We start from the raw sequence: 20,652 nt of genomic DNA on the forward strand, positions 1-20,652 counted from the left end.
TTGGATATTAAATGGTTTTTAAAAGATGGCTTCAGAAATACTCGTGAATGTGGCAGCAGAGTGTAGACAAGCCTTCACATCACACAGCTGTCTTTATCTAGTCTCTTGCCAAGTTTCAAACTTTCACAAAATTGCACCTTTTTAAGGATATAGGCAAATCAAATTACATCAAAAATCAAATTTGTACCTGAAATCTAGTATAAAGACAGGTACTGTCATGCATTTGAGAGCCCATATCTGTTGAGGACTAAAATGGTCCTCTCTGAATTTAGAATGCTCAGCCATGTTTCAGGTAGGCACCTCCTGAAGGCTTTGTCATCAGTTTCTGTTACAGCTCACCTGTGGATGAGTGCATGCTGTCACAAACGTTAGCATTTGCAAGACGATGCCACAGAGAACATTATCATGTTGTGAAAGAAAGGTGAGTAGTGTTCAGTCACCACAAATATTCCTGTCTTGCCCACCTTTGTCGTCCTTAAGCAACTCAGAATTACAAGCAATCTTGACATTCAGTAAAAGGGTAATTTGAGATTGAACAGTAGAGAGGCAGATACATCCAAAGGTAACAAAATGTATTTATCTCATGTCATTCTGATACTCCTATGGCAAACAGGGAAAAATGGTTGGAACTTCAAGTGAAGTGATAACTTACTTTCACCATGCTTCATCTTTTACAATGTAGAAGCTGAGTGTTTACATGAAAGCAAATGCTTGTTCTCCTTATCCAATATCTGTGGATAGACCCTCCTGGCTAACACCAACACCATCTATTGAAGATTAAGATATATCATCAATGTTAAAACTGTTAGATTGTAGTGCACTTTCTGCACCTAAAAATATTGCTAGTGAATCTTCATTATTACTTGAGGTAACCAAGTAAGCAGGAGGATATTAATAAAACAAACAACTCTACAGCATCAGAGTTAGAAATAAAAATATGCCTCTTTCAGCCAAGACACAAATGGTTTTCTTAGTGGAAGGAGCAACTACCAAATCACTGCTAGCGTATTTTCATTCACCCTTAGTCTCTGACTGGTCAGCTAAGCTGTATGAATGACTGGATTGGCATAAACTGACTGCCTGTGGTGCATGATCATGACTTCTGCAGCAAGCGCATTTCCATTCTCTTATATTCACACTGCTTATAAATAAGAAGTCCCCAGACATTGAATTTAAAAAGTTTTGCTAAAATTGTTTTATGATCTGTTCTCTTGCTTGCTATCTTATATCCAACAAGTCACTCTGAGCATAAATTTCATAACTATTACTACTATTTTTATTAATCTATTTACAACCAGAGGTCCTTTTCTTTTGCCTGTAATGCCAATCTACTGTTTCCCTTTGGAAAGGGCTGCACTGCAGTTATTGTTACAACCACAGCCCAAAGAGTGATGCAACTCAGTCAGCCAAATTGTATTTTGTGGTCACTCCCTGTACCCTGCATTCCCTGGGCAGTAAGGCAATAGTGTTCTCCATGTGATTAATATTTCATCCATAGCAAGCACATGTAGAAAAATACTTTAGACATCATTGTAGAAATCATCATGTAGAAATACATTCTGAACAAGACCTGATTTACATCTTTTGCAAAATAAAAACACCCTCCTGGAAAAATGCACACAGTTGAGATGTTGTAGTTCTGCTACACCAACCCTTTCTGAGGAACTCTTCTGTGGTGGGCAGGCACTGTGACTTCTCCATGATGCTTATGATGACCTGGGGAATGCTGGGTGCTCAGTCCTGCTGCTGTGCACTTGGGAAAGCTTTCCTCTATCTGTCCCACACAGCACAAGAAAGCACTGCAGATGTTGGATATTTCCCCTGTTCACCAACTGTGGAGCTCAGAGGAAAATTGTCACAGGGTTTTGTTGATATTTTTAGCAAGAGTCATGCAGGACCAGCTTGCTGCTGCAGGGCCTCTGAAGCCTGCCCCACATGCAGCACTGTGTGGCTCTTATCAGTAAAGCAGGCTTGCCTGGACAGGACCAAGGATTTTTAGAAAAGTCATGCAGGACCAGCTTGCTGCAGGGCCTCTGGAGCCTGCCCTACATGCAGCACTGTGTGGCTCTTATCAGTAAAGCAGGCTTGCCTGGACAGGACCAAGGCTTAGGCTTAAAAGGGCTTTCTTCCTCTCCTTAGCAAGGTCACATGTGCAAAACAATAAATGGTGACAACTGAGATGCAAACATGGGGCAGCATCCAGAATTGTAATTTATGTGAGCAATTCAAGACTGTATTGGGAAAACAGAAATAAGGAAAACACAAGATTAGGAAGGTACAAATACTCTGTGTGCCTGAGCATGGATTTAATGCTAGTTTTTGCTTAAAGTCATGATAAGCTGTATATTGGAACATATATATAATCCCCAGGTATTTCCTGCAGGGGTTCTGTAGAAGTTTAATCAGTTCAGTCAACTCCCCCTTCTCCACACGAAGGCTGAAATCAAGGGTGTCCTGTAAACCAACTACTCAGTGAGGAGCTGAGATGGCCTCTGGACACTTGTAACCATTGGGAGTGTCTGTATTTTCCTTGAGTGGCTGTCAGGAGCACAAGCTCTCTGGTGAGCGCACAGAATCACAGAATGAAAGAATCATAGCACGCTGTGTACAGGGATTTCATGAACCCATGGGTAAGCAGTTAGAGTGGTACAGCACAGTCCTGTTCTACGTATGGGATAATTTTATTTGAGCTACTTGCTTTAGGCTCCAGAACTTCTCTGTGGCATAGGTAAGCTAACTAAATACTTGGCCTGTTGTAGTGTATCATAACAGTAACTCCTTGTAAAGCATAAAGCTCAGTTGCCTTAGAAGAGAAATAAAATCAGCTTCACTTACGTAATTCCCTGGTGCCACAGCCTTGCTACTTACAGTTCTCTGTCAAAGAAATGGCTTTTATCTGCTCTGCCTTATGGGTCAGTTGGGAATAGCAACTTGTTTAAACACTCTGAGATTTACAGATAAGACATGCATGCTAAGCATGTCTTAAGGGGTTTCAGCCAAATTTTCACTTTGAGATTCTTCAGCCAAAAGGATTTTGCTGAAACTAATGTGCTACATGAAAATGATGTCTTCAGTTTTAAATGTTTGATGTGAAATTGATTTGACAAGGGGGCTAAAATTAAAACAGAAGTCTCCTAGCAACATTTTCAACCTATTGTCTTATTACCAAATGCCAATTATGATTTGTTTTGTGAGTTGTTTTTTCTTTCTATTTCAAGTCACAAGTTATTTTTCATGTATAAAAATTCACCTAAATTATTTTTTCATTATAAGTTCATTTCCTGTTGTAAGGAATTGCTTAAATCCTCTCCAAAGAGAGCTTAAAAATAGGCTATTTCCTGAAAAGGGACTTAATAGCCACAGGTCAGCTCCTGCCCCAGTCATATGCCTCCATGTGTGTTGAGGCCTGTGACCATCAAACCAGCCTACTTCAATCCATGATCATTTCCCAGGGCAGCACACTGTAGGACAGGACTTGCCTGGCTTTTTATGTTCAGTTTCATCTGAATGCTCACTCCAAACCTTTCAGTGAACACTGATTTCCAATGTATCACCTTGAGTCTTTGGGCCCTCTCAAACTCAGCGAACACTGATTTCCAATGTATCACCTTGAGTCTTAGCAAACTTTGATGCTTATAAAATATTCTATGTTCACAAAAACTATGTGAAAAATAGCATGAAAAAACAAAAAGCAGGAGCCATACCAACTCTTCTTATGTTATTCAGTCCTGCAAAGATGAACCCATAAGGAATATAATTAATTTCTATTTATTAATTATATTATGTAATGCATAGTTCTTATCACAAATTATTATTTCTCTTGTTTATAGCTGTAATATTTATATTATAAAGGTCCAGGCATTTCCGTGTGTTCTTCTACAGCCTTTAATTCACAGAAACTCTGTGAAAAATAACATGAAAAAACAAAAAGCAGCAGCCATACCAACTGTTCTCGTGTTATTCAATCCTGCAAAATGAACCCATAAGGAATAGAATTAATTTCTATTTATTAATTATATTATGTAATGCATAGTTCTTATCACAAATTATTATTTCTCTTGTTTATAGCTGTAATATTTATATTATAAAGGTCCAGGCATTTCCGTGTGTTCTTCTACAGCCTTTATTATAAATACAGCCTTATTAAATTTATGCATTCAAAAATCCAAATGAAAAAATCCTTTGTATTATTCTAAGAATTCTTAAGTAATTTAAATGTAATTTTACACAGGCAAAATTTGAGGATATTAGATTTTTCCTTGGAATTTCTAGATGTCAAGCTCCATAGGTGGTGCAGTTTTGCCCATACTTTAAGACACCAGGGAATCCCAGACAAAAGGCTGCTTACGGTACCACTGCAGACCTGCATCATGGAGTCATTGGAATGATCTCATAAGTACACAGCACACGTGCAGGAAATGGGATCTGTGCATATAAACTGCTGCACCTGTGCAGTACCACTGGCATTGACCAGGTTCTGTGAACCCACTGCACATGGATTTTGTTACTTCTGTACTGATGCCTGTTACAGGAATCGAATTTAGAAACTCAGCATCTCTATTTTTGACAAATGCGTCCTCCAGATTTGATTAAACTTTATTCTGGTTATGAGTATCATCTCCCAAGTCCCTTTAAAAATCTGTGCAACCTTTCCTACTGGGACTGATTAACCTGGTTTTTCAGGGTCCTGTTCCATATCACCAGTAACCCCCACTGCTCTGAGTTGTGGGACCAGTACCTCAGCTCCCAAATGTTGTGCATATCCCAAAGCATTTGGGTTTCCATAAATATGTGCGCTTGGTTCATCATTAGTTTGTAAGTGCTCAATGACCTCAGCAACTCTCTTTGTGTGTGTGTGTGCGCAACATTTTCTCTTCGTACTGGTTGTTTTTGTTTCTGGAGTGCTTATCACCATAACAATCCTCCCCCCTCCCAAATGATCTGTTACTACACTCCCTTGATTTATGCATGCATTCTACATCCAAAAGCCTTTATATGGAGGATGTAAAAGTCAGGTGAATAATCTTTTAGAATTCTGTCTTGTCAATGAATTGTCTAAAAAATTAGTCACTTGTTATGTCAACTAAAACTACAAAATCCCAGCAGGGTGTGGCAGCTGTTTCCCATATCCATGAGATTTAAGCATTAATCTTCCCATTCAGGTCAGTTAGTCTTCCCTAGCACTCAGTCATGCACATTTTTGATTGCTCGTAACTCCTCCTGAGACAAGGGCCAAGTGTTCTCACATTCCCCTGAACTGCTCTCTCATCTCACAAAGTGGATTAGAAGGAGCAACCCAGCAGCCTGAAGCTCACTGGAGACATTCAGGTGATTTTAGGGAGAACAGATTTAGGTTGCAGCTTCATACAGACTGGTAGGTACACAGGAGTACAAATTTTCTTCCTGTCGAAAGAAGGGCATTATAGAAACCCTGCAATTATCTTGAGAGCATTTAGGAAAATCTAAAAGGAACCAAAATATTTTTCCTATTTTTTATTTAAAATTAGAAGTAATAAAAAATGGGGAGACATGGAACCAAAATGAAACACATGCAAGGCACCAGAATCCAGGGTAGTAAATGAATTTTAAAATTAAGACATTTAAGGAAGAGGATAGATAAAAAAAAAAATAAACAGGAGAATGATGAACCTGTTTTTCCAGAAATCAGAAGCCACAGGCTGGTGTAAGATAGCAGTGACTGACTGATTTGCTCTCTTTAAAAATGTCACTAGGACAGGGTGGTAATATGGGCCGTGCATAAACTGAGGTTAGAAGTGGGAAAGTTTCTAATTATGGGAGAAGTGAAGCCTTCCACTGAAAATAGCAAGTACACCACCTTTTTTCACTATTTAAATTTCTTGATCATTGTAGGAAAGGCACTTGGAACAGTTTTGATAAAGAACAGACTTCCCACATGCAAGACCGCATGTAGACTGTTGTGTATTTAAAATGTTTAGAGTTCCCCCTTATCTGTGATGCACTTAGGAGGTTTTGGCTTAGGAAAGAACATTCTATACCTGGCACTTCAATGAAAATGCACAGACATGTTCTGCAGTCTTATTTGAAGCTTATTTGACTGGAAAATGAAGTTGCTGCTTCCTGGACATGAGGTCTTTAACTTCATTTTATTAATCTGACACTTTATGGATACTGATATTCAAGTTAAGAGAATAAAAGAATTGCTTATTTGTTTGATTTTACAAAATTAATCCACGAACCACAAACACCACCAAGTTTCTACAACCGTCAGTTAAAACATTTTTAATTAAGCCACCACATTTGAAACGAGTGTCACATACATTAATATCACTTGAAAGTAACTAATAACTTTTTGCAATAGCTTTCTTAGCTTTCTCTGGAACATCGAAGTTGTGTAACATGCTGGTTATGCTTCTACCCCTCCCAGTACATTCAGAGCCAAGTTTATTTTACATTAGTCCTCTTCTGACAAGTTATGCCAATGCTTATAAAAAAAGCATACAAAAGACTTAAATTATGCTAATCCTAATTACCATATTACCATACCATCTTCCCTGTCATTAGGAAAGGTGTCCATTTTCTTACACTTTCTTCTCCTTTTCAGCTTTAGTTGTGCAAGTTCCTGACTTAAGATTCTCTGCTGTGTTTTGAATTCACTAGAAGTAGGTACTATCATTACTTATGATAAAGTGTACACAGTATTCCCCACCAGCCAGTACTGTACAGAAAAGGGAAAAAAATTTAAAAGGACATGTTTACCATAGAACTCTCTTATTTGGCAAGAATCATAAATACAATTGATTGTATATGCCACAACGGAGCTCGCAACACAATTGTGAAGTCTGTAGTCATTTATGCTCTGTAAAGTTATAAAATACAGGCCTAGAAGGGACCTTCAGGAATCACCTGGCCTCTCTAAAACAATCACATGCAATATATAGCATTATCAAATTGAAAAAGCTGTCACAAAATGGAAAGCTATACAATATATAATACAAGAAATACAGGGCATTGCAAAAGATCAGTTGTAAATTATTTTAGCTTTACAGTGTGTTGGTTAATGCTTTCTAAGTTTTACTTTGTACATGTGTATGAATACACATACCCATACACTTACCCTCTCCTAAGTACCAGGTTCATGAGAGTAAGAAATAACACAGAGCAACATGCAGCATTTGCTTTCCACCCCACCTATATCCTCCTCAGTGTGTCTTTGCTAAAGCTACTTCCCCCATAGCTGGAAGAGAAGTTCAAAAAATGAACTTCTTCCTTCTTCCCCAGCTGAACAAAGCCCTGACAAAGATTATAGACTGTAATTAAATCTGCTGTAAGATGCTGCAGGTCCATGACCAACACAGACATACATCGCTGGAATACTTATTTGGAACTGCTGGCTGCAGAAACACAAATGAGGAGCCAGTCAGTTTACTCCAACACTGATGTCTGTATGAAGTTTACATATGTAAATTGCTCACAGAACTGCTTTTCTATTTCTACCTGTTACCCCTACTCACTCACAAAGCAGCCCAAGTTTGCTAAACTCTGAGGTACCTACAGTGTTAGGAATGTATGGAGGTTTTTAAACACTTCATGCTCAAATTTGCCTCCAAAGCACACTGATAATTAAAACACTGCAACTTTACAAAGGTAGACCAATAGAATAGTATATGTTTCTGTTCAAAGATGCTTTCTAAATCAGCATCCCTCATATAAATGTAAAAATGTACGTAGTTTAGCATCTGATCCATTATGACACATATATGTGATTCCATCACAAGTCCTGCTGTGGCCACAAACCCACCAATGTTACATTATTCATTCTTATGTTATACACACCAAGTCCATGCTTTGGAGAAGACCTTGTCCAACAGCACCAATTGGTGGAAAATAAATTTTAATTTTATTTTCCCCTTAATTCAAATAGCTAGTGGTCAACAACAGTCCAGTAACACAAATGAGAAAAGATTCTTAGGCAGCAGATGACTGTGATAGTATCACAGAAGTTTCTTTCTTTGGACTGACTTTGACAGAAGAAAAACCATTCATTGGAAGGCTGTGTTTTTTCCTAGCTCCATTTAAAGCAATTTTTTCAGAGGTGAAAAAAAAACAACCTATCTCTCAGGACACACTAATGGGTTGTTTAAAATCCATCCTTTTCCTTTCTACACTTGAAACACTATCATCTATGTTCCTAAGAAAATATTTGAATAAAATAAGGATGACTCAATTAATTGGGAGGGGAAGGAGCAAGTAAACCAGTAAAAACTGAATTGACATGAGAATATGTAAATAATACTTTGGGTAAAAGCTATTTGGATTAAGATGCCAATGTTTTTCCTAATTTATTGCCAGCCACAGTAAGAAAGAATTATTTTGCCAGAATACAGCTGGCAAAATAAGGTGAGTTTTTTTAGTCTCCTACAATCACACCAAATGTACATCAGAGGTGCTCCTCTGTTTTGAGAGTTGACTGTACTTGGACTTAATCTTTCAATTTAAGTATGGTGCTCTCTCTGGGGAGGAGTAGTAATAGGTAGGCTTGATGTTTCCCAGGACTTCATCTTCCCAGTTGGGGAGGCAGCAGAAGAAGAAAGCACAACCTATTACAACAACAGTGCTGGCCCAGCCAAAACCATAGGCCCAGCTGAACATGTTATCTCCTGTCAGTGGGATGTCTTCTGTGAATTTCACTGGGTAAATGACCAAGCCAATGATCTGGAATGCAGCTAAAGGGAGAAAAGAAAGAAAACCAGAGTAAGTTACAGAGAACATATTTCAGTTCCCATTAAGAAAATGTACCTGGAGATAAGTGCATACTTAAGATATGTAAGGATTAGCCTCAGACCTGCAATCAGATCTGCATTGTTACAGAGGTATGTGACTTCTGTCCCAGGCAGATCCCCACGCCTATGTGCTGCGGCACCTCAGGTGCCATTGCCAGGTTGCTAAGGCACATATCTGCATGCTGTGACCAGCCCTGTCCCACAGCCAGCACCGGGAACTCTGCCGAGCCAGTTACCTCCCTGAGCCCTGCTCCTCCTCCTCCCATCAAAAAGGTGGGAAGCACCCACACCTCTTAAGTCTTGGCATGTCACATGTAGGGTCAAAGGTGTTGGGCATCCCCATAAATTGCTTTTTGGGAAAGTGAGAACTGACAAAGGCCACTGAAGATTCCCTACCCATTATGCTTTCAGAGCACAACTCAGCCTTCCCTTGTTCCCATGAAAGTGAGTCATAAACCAAAGACAGCTGATTTTGTAAGGGAGGCTCCATCTAGCATGTTCTTCTGCTGATGCCTGTTTCACATCTAAAATAACCTTGTCTTTGTGCCCAGCCTTACCAACAACAAAGAGCAGGCCTCCAATTCCTCGCACAAAGTTGAAGCGGAGGATCTCGATCGAGAACGCGATGACTGCAAGGGCAAAACAGATGACCAGGATCACAAAGCCAACGAGGTACGTGGCAGCTGCTGCTCTCCCCCACCCTTGAAGAGAAAACAAGAAAGGTGTTACACACAGCAGTACTCTCCTGTTGATCATTGCAGCTCTCTGGTTTTCTTTATTCACTTTTTTTATTGAAACCCTTTACTGTAGGAAGCATGCCCTTATGTCGAAGCAATATTGAATGGCTGCAAAGCACACAGCTGCAGAGCAGGGGGGCACCATCCCTGCAGCAGCAGCACAGGACTCCCTGCCTGTTAACTTTTCCTGATGAAAAGGGTGATAGAGTGCCACATAGAAGAGAGATAATGTCTTCAAACTGTGTATGTCTAAGACACCCACAGATACCTGAGCAGATAGGGCACACAACTGCTGATAATGCCCTTTATCATTACAGCTCCCATTTGATATTCAGGTTTACAAAAGCACTTCCATGCACAGGGAAGTGTGAAAGCAGACAAGAGGGTACCACCACAGGAGATAACTGCTGGGAAATAATAGTGCTGCCTGCATAAAATTTCTGTTTGTTTATGACAAGTACAGAGCTTGTGGAGCAAAATAAGCACGACCAAATAGCTGAAAAGATGACAGAAAGAAAGTTCTTGAAAATAAGTAACTATTCGCAGCTAAAATGCAGCAGGTGGAGGAGAAACAACAAAATCTCAGCTAAAAGTTGATGAGTCCTCCTTGAATCATTACTTTGACATTTGCTGGAACAGGGTGTATCAAGCTACTTAGTATCAGCTACTGCATGACAGGCTCAGGCATGAAGCAAGCAGCTGTATTCCAGCAGAGCAGCACCAGTATCCAGAACTCACCCGGCACAGGCCAGGACCAAGGCTACAATGGCAGGAAAACCTCCTAGATAAACAACCAGCAATTCTGCTTTGGTAGTAGCACAGCCTTAGGAAAAGGCCCTCACACACCTTGTTCTCTTCAGAAACCAAGCAATTTAGGTGAGCCCAGTGCAAACAACTACAAGCAAAAGTGTTCCTGCCCTGGAGGCAGGATACCTGCCCACAAGGGCTAAACCATACTGGCTAATGCTTTGTTTCCCAGTCAGCTGTCATCACATTTCAATTCCCACATCTACATATTGTGGGTTTCTACTTTCACACACTCAGACAGAGGTAGGGCTGGATCCTGAGCTCCCTCTAATGTAGGAATAAAGAGGCCAGTGAGCTCTAGGTCAGAACATTAAAAAAAAAAGAATCTCTTTCATCATAGCTGCCCATTCCAACACAGTTGAAGTAACTTTGGAGATGTCCTGCTTTCAATGTAGTCTCCATTATTTCTCTGCAATTTGCTTTCTGAAAGCAAAGCATTGTTTTACAGCTATTTTTATTAGATCTGTTTGAACTGGTTTCTTTATTCTCTAATCCAACAGCAAAAGTAAAATACAGCAGTAAAATGCATCAACCAAATCTCTGCCAAAACTTCCAACCAGCACCACTGCTACCTGAAGACAATAAAACTGACACAGAAAAGATAAGGAAAAGTCTTTCTTTCCCCTTTCCCTTCCTGGAGCTACTCTAGACAGTAAAAACACCTCAAATTTCTTCTTCTCCTTAACTAGTTGTGCATGTCTCATACCCCTTCCCTGAGGGAATGCTGAGGGGAAGATGTGGGGAGGAGATTGATGAGTGTCTGGAGAGTAGAGCTACATCAATGGTTTGATAAAATCTTTTCATACAAAATATTCTGTCTCATACCTAACACAGGTATTGAATATTGTCTTCACAATAGGATTTCTTTAGTGATAGCTAATATAAAGGGATATGTACACATTACACACAGCCAGCCCAGGAAAACCCATTCAGACTAGATGATTTAGGCAAGGTTTTATCAATATTTGCCCTATTAAGAAAAAAAAAAGCACGACAAGAAGGAACACTAAGTTACCATAGCATATTTCCTTTCAGATGCATTATTTATGCTGACAAGATGTAGGAAGATAAATCTGGCATCTCTTTGATAAAATTTAAGTTGTAAACTCAAATACACCTGTACGTTAGACACCTTGAGGTTTAGTGCAACACAAACACAGCTGGAGGAGTACAAGGCAGAATGCCCACAGTGCTCTCTTTGCCATTTTCATATCATCTGTACTGTCTTTACAAGCATAATAAGCTTTTGGATACAGGTCAGCCCAGCCTTTGCTCACAGTGATTTATTTTCTTGTCTCTGGCAATAACAAAATGACAACACATATAGCTGCAGGAGATATCTTGTCAGGAAGATTAATATCAAGCTCAGCTTTCCTTGACGTGTTCAGAAACAAGGCAGCAGTAGGTACCATCATCATGAAAATCAGTGAGTTTTGTGCTCATGTGTGACAGAGCGCAGTGCTGGTGACCCAGGACCTTCTGCTCTTTCTTCAGCTGGATTATCTTGTCCAACAGCACTTAGCAGCAGGTTGATGCTGGCAAGACCTGATGAGACTGAGTCATAGGTGCTGCCCACAGCACAAGATGGGTGTGCTCTGGGCTGGATGAGTGTAGTCAGCCACTGAACTATCAGCCAGACACTTGATGCCCTGTGGGAATCACAGGACTTACAGTTAATTTTTGAGATTTTTCTTATATTGTGTATATATATAAGTCTCTTAATAAGCGACTGATGGGAGAGGTTGGGGTGGGAGGGTGCACCTTTCCCAAGCAAAGGGTGCAGCCCTGGGATGTTCCTTATCCACATGACCTGCTGCCACCCCCACCAACAGGGAGAGTTTTCATTAGAGGGGCTGCTGCAGATCTGAAACTGACATTGCTGCTCCTCCATGAAGGAACTCCCTCATCCCCACACCTATCAAGCCAGGCTTTCCCAGCTCCTTTTCCTACTAAAGGCTTCAGAGAGCTGACCGAGTCCCCACAGGCACCCAGCTCTCCTGTCTTTCTGAAAGATCCTCCCCCTACAGCTGCCAGCTGCCAGGAGGGGAGAGGTGCAGGTTTACCCTCTCACTGTTTGCTGCCATAAGAGCTGGAGAGACCTGCTCACAGTCAGAGAATGACAGATTACCCTCAGTTTCTATCTGGTTTATGCTTAAAAGTACCTTGTAATCATAAGAAATTTAGCCAGAATGTAAGATTTTCTATTAAAATAGAAAATTCACAGACGCATTCATTTGTCAGAGAGAGTATTTCTTGTGCAAAATAAACATAAATATTATGTCTGCTTATGAAATCAACCAAGAACACCACAGTGATTTGGAGCTGCATAAATAGAAAGGCAGAAGAATCGGAGAGCAGAAAAGCAGAGAAATAGTTGGGGGTATTAGTGTTTCCAGGTCAGCTGGACCTCAAAGAGTAGTCAACGTCTTTGCATCTAATCAGCAGAAAAGTATTTACCTATTAGGTGGTGTTGAAAGAACATTATAAAAACAACTGTTCAGAAGGTCTGTAATTATTAGGAAGGATGAAGAGTTTTATTACATAGCACTACATTACATTAATGATTACTATGGGAAGGAACAAAGCTGCAAATGTTATCATGCAAATAACTAGGAGGGGTCATGATTACTAAATGTTAATGATGAGCACCAGTAATATGATGAAATTAAAAGAAAGCAAGCAACAGTGCCTTAGCATTAAGTGTATTTCCTGACTTCATTTGGCCATGCCTCAGCCTCACCAGGGAGGAGGTGGAATCTCTACAGGCTAAGATATTTAAATCTACATGTTTCTTTAGAAATCAATAAAAGGGCTGTGAAAATAGTCCAGCAGGAAGATGAACTGCTACAGGATTTGAACTAACAAGACTCATATTTGTTCATTCACTTCCAGAAGCTGAAGCTACTTTGTTAGCTCGTGAATAAGTGGAAGTTTTTATCACGACCTGCAGAGACTGGGCATGTTTTTTGCAATGTAGCTGTAATATCCTTGTGTATGTAAATGGCAGTAGCAATCCTTGTTTGGCCTCAAGAACCCATTACACAGACTGTCCAAAAATATCTCTCTTTTTTTGATGTCATAAAGGAGCAGTGGACTGCAAGCAAAAGAGCAGTGTCAGCACTACTTTCTTGCTCAGGTAATGTGCAAACTTCCACGGTAGCATGACTGGTGAGAGAAAGCTATGTGCATACCCACCACGAGCACAGAGGACCCCAGAATCCAAGGTTTGCTGGGAGGGCAGGTTGGAAATTAATACTGGGAATCACAATCTGTTTTGGCTTTAGAAATGCAGGAAATGCAATTACTAAACTACCAAAATACTAAATGCAAGCCTTCTAGTATAAACTTGGCTTCAGTTGAGAGCCGAGGAGAGGCACAATCCTACATATTTCCAGCTTTTAGTCTCTGGATTGTTAGCAGCAGAAGTGTGCCTGCTCAGGAGCCAGCAAAGTGCACTGGCAGAGACACCAGCCTCACACTTCACTGGGATCTTTTACCAGGAAGTTACAGTAAGTGTTTTCTGGGTGTAGGCAGGGACGCCAACTGCTACACCTTTCCATCAGCATTTCCCAAGTGCCTGCACTTGCCTGACACTACACACGATGTTAGTTTGTCTTGAATGCATGCTGGTGTTTGTAAATCAGACAAAAGTGTGCCTGAAAAGAGGTGCATTGAAAAGGTAAGCATACACCTAGCATTCCTCCTTTATTTACCTGGCCTCTTAGTGAAGTCTCCACATGCATTCAGTTTCAGCAGTAATCTGGGGTATCAAAGTCCATACCTCTAGGGACATAGGTGCAGTGGCACAGCTCCAGTGAAACATGATTCACAGAGGCTGGGCTCTTTTTTTTTTTTTTTTCTGGCACTTACTAAGGATCCAGAAAAATGCTCCCCTTTTTCTTTGTTGGCTGGTATGTACCAAATGAATACCGACTGGCTCTTAGTGTTAAGAAGGAGTTAACCTAATGAAGTTACCTTTACTGCACATGTACACACCCATTTTTTACAGTGTTAATGCAAAGCAAAGTTGCTGGGACCAGTCATTCAGAACCAGGAGGGTGCAGCCACCCATAAATATTTCTCCTAAACTTAACGATCTCATCACTATAAAGACAATCATCCTTTCCAAGTTACACAGTGCAAATAGTCTTTGTCATAGCTGATGGCTTGCTGATATGTTTTAAACACACAGTCAACAGTTAAATCCTGCAATGGTCTAGACTTAGTCATCTTGAGTCATATTCTAGTGCACTACAGCACTTCTGCATTGCAACATTTTGATAATACATAGACACTGCCAGCCAGGGCACTTCCCAGACACACACTAGTACGGAACTCCAGACAAAATCCCTTCCCTGCCTCCCTACCACATGACATCCTACTCTTTTTCCCTTTCACTTTTTCCCTCTCATGTGGTATTTGCAAATGTGCATTAAGGAGCTATGCAGTTTAGGAGACACTCCTGTTTGCAAATCTTTGTTTGTTGTTTCCTGCCCCTTTCCCCTCATTTAAAATAAGTGACTTGCCTGCTTTTTTTCTTCCTCTTCCTCATACACATGCCACAGCTCAATTAAGAATTTGTCTAATGGCACATTCTGTTAATGGAGATCCACTTTGAAATCTTCATTTCATCAGAAGAGGTGCAGGATGGTTAGCGCACAGTAATTATTGTATGCAAAACACAAGTTATGCATCTCAATTCGTTAACCTTTATTTTCCTGCAGCAGTCCTGTAAATGCCTGCTAGGCATTTTTTCCTTTGTAAATGCCCTCACCTATTTTGACAGTAATTGCATTAGCATAGAAGAAAAGAAAACAAAACAAATCAAACCTGAATTCATGTGTTACGTCTGTCTCTAGATGCAAATACTATTTGAGTAGACAGTGGCATTGATGTTATGAAAATTTCAGAACAGGCAAATTCATATAAATAAGCCAAGGATTTAAATAAGTTTTGGTTTAAATAAGCCAAGGCTCAAACCAGTGAAGTGGAGGATGCTGTTCTTCTGTGTCAGCTTGTTAACTAGGAAAAAAATGCAAAAAATTGCTTTTGTCCCACAGTGCTGAGGGCTGACGCAAAGCACACACCCATCAGCACTCAGGGACGTGTGAAGCCCTGTCACTACAGGAGAAAACAAATTCCAGAGGCTGTACTGTATTAGCACTTTTTTCCTGTGCAATGCAAATTTCAGCAGCTCTGCTCTAGCTTTTCTTCTCTGTCTGATGGGGGAGATTAATATTTTCATCTCACTAGCCAGATTTCTTCTACCTGCAGTGAGGCCCGAAGTCATCACCCAGCTGAGAAACGAAGCTACTTCTCTTACAGTATATTCAGGATTTAGCTTGAGCATGAGCAAAGCTTCTGGAAGTGAGTCTGCCGTGCTCAGGCAGCAAGGGATCTGCGCAGGGAAACAGTCCCAGCTCTCCCAGCTGAAACACACCCTTCCAGCCCCCCAGTCCCTAAAGAACCCTCATCCAAGATCTTAAGGCGGGTCTGCTTATTTGTCCAGAAATATTTTGTTTGAGGGAAAAGCAGATGTAATCAGACCCACGTGTCCTAGCAATAAAACAAAGAGTCCCCCAAAAGACCTAGAAACTGAGAGTGTGCAGTAAGAATGTTACAGTGGCGATGCCAGATACAGAAGCAGCTAAACAAGTTAAAACAGAGGCACACTTATCCCTGATTTAGGCCCCAGTGCAACAGAGAGGTACAAAGGAAAGAGCATTTTTTTTTCTGCCGGCGAACCCACATCAGACCATTTCAGGAGGCATTTTAATAGCTGCACTCCCTTGGCCAGGAGGGTTAAATTAAGGTGCTCTCTTCCCCCGAAGAGTAGGGGAAATACCATTTTTCTACTGTCCAGGCGTGGCTCTGCAGAGGAACCCTGCGTGGAGGTTTCCACGCTCGCCGTCTGACCAGGGAAGCCAGCGGCACAGGGCGGGAGCAGCCAGGTAAGGCTATGGCACTGCAGCCCGATGAGAGCTCAGGGGAAGCAAGCACACAGACTTGAAGCCAGTTGCTGTCTTACTTTTGTTGTAAAATAACTTCAGAAAAACCCAAAATATCAACACCCCATGGGTATTCCATTCCAGAAAGCAGCCGCTCCACAGCAGAGTTAGGGGAGATCAATGGCCTTGGCACCCTCTGCCCGGATGCCTCGGAAGGCTCCTGACTCACCGTAGTCCATCAGGGACTCGCAGCTCCAGTTGAGATCCTCCTCGCCCCGCGTGCAGCTCTCCCACAGCGACGCTTGCTGCACGTAGGGCTCCGACTCGGACTCCAGCCAGCCCCGGCCCGCCAGGGCGATGATGCCCATGATGATGGCCAGGCCCAGCAGCAGGGGCAGGAGCCACCTGCACCTCCAGCAGGCGAGGCCGCACACCACCATCGTGCCGGGCCGGCGGCGCGCCCTGCGAGCCCGGGCGTCGCGGGTGCGGTGCGGTGCGGCGGGGACGCTCCGCCGGGACGGGAGACTGCGAGCGTGCCGGTCCGAGCGCGGTTTTAAGGCGCCGGGGAGGAGGGAGTCCCACCCACATTCCTGTGACTAAGCCTGCCGCCGCCGGCGGCCCCGACCGGTGGGGCCGGCGGAGAGCGGCGGAGGGAGCGGGGCCCAGCCCGCCCCGCCGGCCCCGCTCGGCCCCGGCCCCTCGCTCGGCCCGCCCGGGCTCACCCTCGCCCTTCTCCGCTCGCTGTCCGCCGCCCTCCCGCACCCGCTCCCGCTCCGCCGTCGTGGCACAGGCACCGCAAAAACGCAACGGCAGTCAAAAAATCTTGCGGTTCTCGGGGTTCCACGAGCCCTGCCTTCCTCGTGGGGGCTGGAGATCATCATCCTCCTCTCTGATCACTGGATTGACCGACCAGCATTGTCCAACATCGATAACACTGGTGGTGCTAGCCGCTTCAGGTACCAAAAGCTTGCAAAAAGGCGCTTTTGAGGTTGACAAAAAAAGAGACACCTTAAAGAAAGGTGTCACATGAGGAGGGGAATATGACATTATTAACAAGGAAACCATCATTTGTTTCACGTCACGCTCAGTATTTAACAAATGCGTGTTTCCTAATGGGCGTCTAATGAGTGTTTCATCACAGGTGCGCCCTGGCTTCCAAGCAGGCTGTTCTGGGCACTGGACAAAGCCCAGCAGTGGCACTCAGGACCCATGGGCCCTGATCCTTTCCCATTCCATGTCTGGAAATGTACCCCAAGATGCCAGGTGACCAAAATGAATGCTTCCCCATCACATGGCATGGATGGACACCCAGAATTTTGGTCATGGTGAGAAGCACTTCTCCACAATAAGATATCTACATATCCCCTCGTGTCACTCCATTGCCCAGCATCAAATCAAACTCCTTGTCTGAGCAGGCACATGCCCATGACAGGACTAGAGGAGCGTGTGTTTTGGGCACATAACTCACACACAGTTGGTTGAGTCCTGGAGCAGCTTCTAGGCCTCACTAAAGAAGACATTAGAAACAAAAATATCTGAGATCTGAAGGACTGAAAATAATAGTGGGTAAGGGGGATTACATGTGCTTCATGGAGAATGGGAGCATATGAGTTCTTATTGGACAGGATCGAGATGCTAAAATCAGAATAAGATACTATCACTACAGGCAAGTTGCATAAATCTCAGGAGTTGCACAAATCATGTGGAGTTTCACCAGCTCTCTCAACATCCTTTTGACGTTCATTCCCACTGTTCAGACTTCATTCCAAATTCATAATAAAGTAGAACTGTAAATAAAATTTGCCAGAACTAGTTGCAAGCCTATGTCATCAACACACAGGTTTTGCATAGCAGAGAATAATGACAGAACTGGGCACTATGATCCCCTCTTTTTGTAACTACAACAGAACTTTGTGCAGTGCAGTGCCAAGCAGTGATTTTCCAGCGGTCTCACTATCAGCACACAAGTCACCTCACAAGGAGATGCAAAAAATTTTCTTCAGAAATTGAGTGCTGTTGGAAGAGAAGTGAGAGTAAATTTCATCCATTGATCAAAAGTAAGAGAGTTCCCCCAGTCAAGACAGGAGTATAGAGCTCGCTCTGATTTTTAGTAATTGCATTACTTGGTTTCCCAAGGCTGTCCTACCCCTGGAGTGCCTCAGTGCCCAGATGCTACAGTGGTGTGATGAGAAGCTCTGAGGGCAGCCTCCAAACCCGCCTCTGGCACTCCTGGCTTGTGTTGCCTATGGCCTATCCTCCTACTCCCAGTGACGCCATGAATAAAGAAATGCCATCTTCTCTGTCTCTGTTCTTTTTTAACCCTTGGCTTTTCAACAACTAGGAAATCCAGCTGAAGTTAAAAGATAATATACCAAATATTCCATTCTGTATGAGTGAGGGCCTATAACACAGTCAATGAAGTTGTCTGCCTTCAGTCCCAATCCAGACACTTGGATTTATTAGCAAAGAGATCTAGTGAACTAACAAACCGGTGCCTCCTACAGCAAAACAGGCAGCTCCAGCAACATATGCAGCTTTTCTCACCTCTGGGCTGTATAACCCACATCTTCCAGAAACCAGATGGTAGGAGTCAGCTCTGTGGGGCCGCAATGATACATGCATGAAAAACAAGTAGTGCTTTGATTATGAGGAAAAGATGCCCTAATACATAACAAAACAAACAGGAGGTTTGCTTTCCAGAACACCAAACCCTCCTGAATGTAGCATTCTGGATCAAGCTGCACTGACAAATGTACATTATCTTCAGCTGTGAACACAGCTACATCTTCTTTAGTAATGAAAATAAGAGCACTCTCCCCAGTTTTATCTTTGGCCATGTTAAAAAGCATCATAAGCTTCTTTCACCACCACTACCCTTACCTTTATTTATTTATTTATTAAGCAAATAATAAATTAATTTCATAACCTTTGTGGCCATATATAATTTTTTTTTCTCTGCAGTGTAACAAGGGATATGCCTCTCTAGCAGGCAATGCTTTACATGGAGTAAATCATTTACTGGTGCTGGCAATCATTCACCTAGCTATCAGAGAAAACCAAGTAGCACTGAGAGAAGGTCAGGGATCAACTCCAGCTCAGACAGGTACGGCTGGGCTCTCACGGGCTTTGAAATACACCAGTGGGAATCTGCAGGCTGGTTGCCAAGAGTGCATTTGGGGTGAAAGGGAGGGAGTGGGACACAAAGTGGGTAGCACAGGGCGTCCCTCTGCCCTGCAGAATCCCCTCAGGGATAGGGTACTTTCCTTTATCCATTTTATGTGGCTGTTTTTTTCTAGCCTGTTTACCTCTCAGATAAAAAAAAAAAAAGTCCACAGACTATCTGCTGTAAATCCAATTACTTGTGATTCATAGGTGTTGTCCTTCAGCAGCTTCTTATGCTCACTTTCCTCCATGTCCAAGCGCCCCAATTCTACTTAATCTCCCTTCAGGCATCACAGCCACCTAATTAACATCACCTAAACAGGGTAGTCACTCAACCCATAAAACAGGATAGGCATGGGATGTACTTTGTATAACCCACAACAACCTCTCCATCAGTGTTTCCAGATCTAACTTCAATTTCCTCATGTGTCCTCAAAAGCTGCCATTATGTGAATTTATAAGAAAGCAATTTTCTAGCCAGCTCTTGTTAGTAGCCCTTAACTGAACTCAGTTTACATTACAGATCCTCTGGGGCTGGCATAGATGAAATAAACTGGCTGCCTCCAATTGATGTGCTGTGGAGCCTACTTCAAAAGCCTTGTGGAAATACTAGGGCAACAGTTCGGCCTGCAGAGGTGTGACTAACACGTTCTCATTCCTGCAAGGGACAACTTGTGTGACTCCATCAGCCTGAGATGACCTAAAATCTTAGAAATAAAAGGATAGTAAAGAGTCCTCCTTCTGTGCATGCAGTGCCTCTGGTTGCCATACAGTAGTGAAGATGCACGTGTGTTTGCCAACTCAAGTTTTCTACGCTTAGGTCGTGCAAAGATCTCTCTCCTGTCCTGAAGTTGCACTGGATGAAATTCCACTTCTAGTAAAGGAAATGGCAGAATCCCTGGTGGCAGGGATTTTACCCCTAAGCTGTCTAAAGACCTCAGGCTCACTTAGATCATACCCACAGAATAACGAGGGTCTCCAGACAACTAAGTTCTATGGACTTTTTGCTGCAACTTTTCCTCCTTTGCCTCATCCTCTCATTTGCATGTCCAAAATGTACAAAAATAAACCATCAAATACAGAACTGTGTCATCCTTAATCTCCTTATTGATTTTGATTTTGTTCATAAGCCCTTTTCTAAGGTTGGCCATCTTCATGCGTGATGTTACAAAATGCTAGCAATTGCCTGGCTAACACTGTAACTATTCCTGTAGGAATGGGAGCTTGGTGCAGCGT

General features: G+C 42.3%; 1 protein-coding gene across 1 annotated transcript; it reads right to left on the reverse strand.

Moving 5' to 3' along the window:
* Positions 1-6,119: 6,119 nt before the first annotated feature.
* LOC120501456 (p53 apoptosis effector related to PMP-22-like) lies at positions 6,120-16,792 on the reverse strand. The gene is made up of 3 exons (XM_039707731.1): positions 16,484-16,792; positions 9,320-9,463; positions 6,120-8,705 (listed from the first exon to the last, which is right to left on the reverse strand). Exons 1-3 carry the CDS (start codon positions 16,692-16,694, stop codon positions 8,470-8,472), a joined length of 591 nt encoding a protein of 196 aa, XP_039563665.1. The 5' UTR covers positions 16,695-16,792; the 3' UTR covers positions 6,120-8,469.
* Between the last annotated feature and the right edge of the window lie 3,860 nt (positions 16,793-20,652).

Source organism: Passer montanus, unplaced genomic scaffold (assembly GCF_014805655.1).
Source record: "Passer montanus isolate IOZ18808 unplaced genomic scaffold, ASM1480565v1 scaffold2, whole genome shotgun sequence".
Lineage (NCBI taxonomy): Eukaryota > Metazoa > Chordata > Aves > Passeriformes > Passeridae > Passer > Passer montanus.

Coding starts and splice junctions, on each gene's coding strand:
- LOC120501456 (XM_039707731.1), bottom strand. CDS start 16,694: ATGGTGGTGTGCGGCCTCGCCTGCTGGAGGTGCAGGTGGCTCCTGCCC. Junction 9,464..16,483: donor CGAGTCCCTGATGGACTACG/GTGAGTCAGGAG, acceptor TTTCTCTTCAAG/GGTGGGGGAGAGCAGCAGCT. Junction 8,706..9,319: donor AGGCCTGCTCTTTGTTGTTG/GTAAGGCTGGGC, acceptor TTCTCCCTTTAG/CTGCATTCCAGATCATTGGC.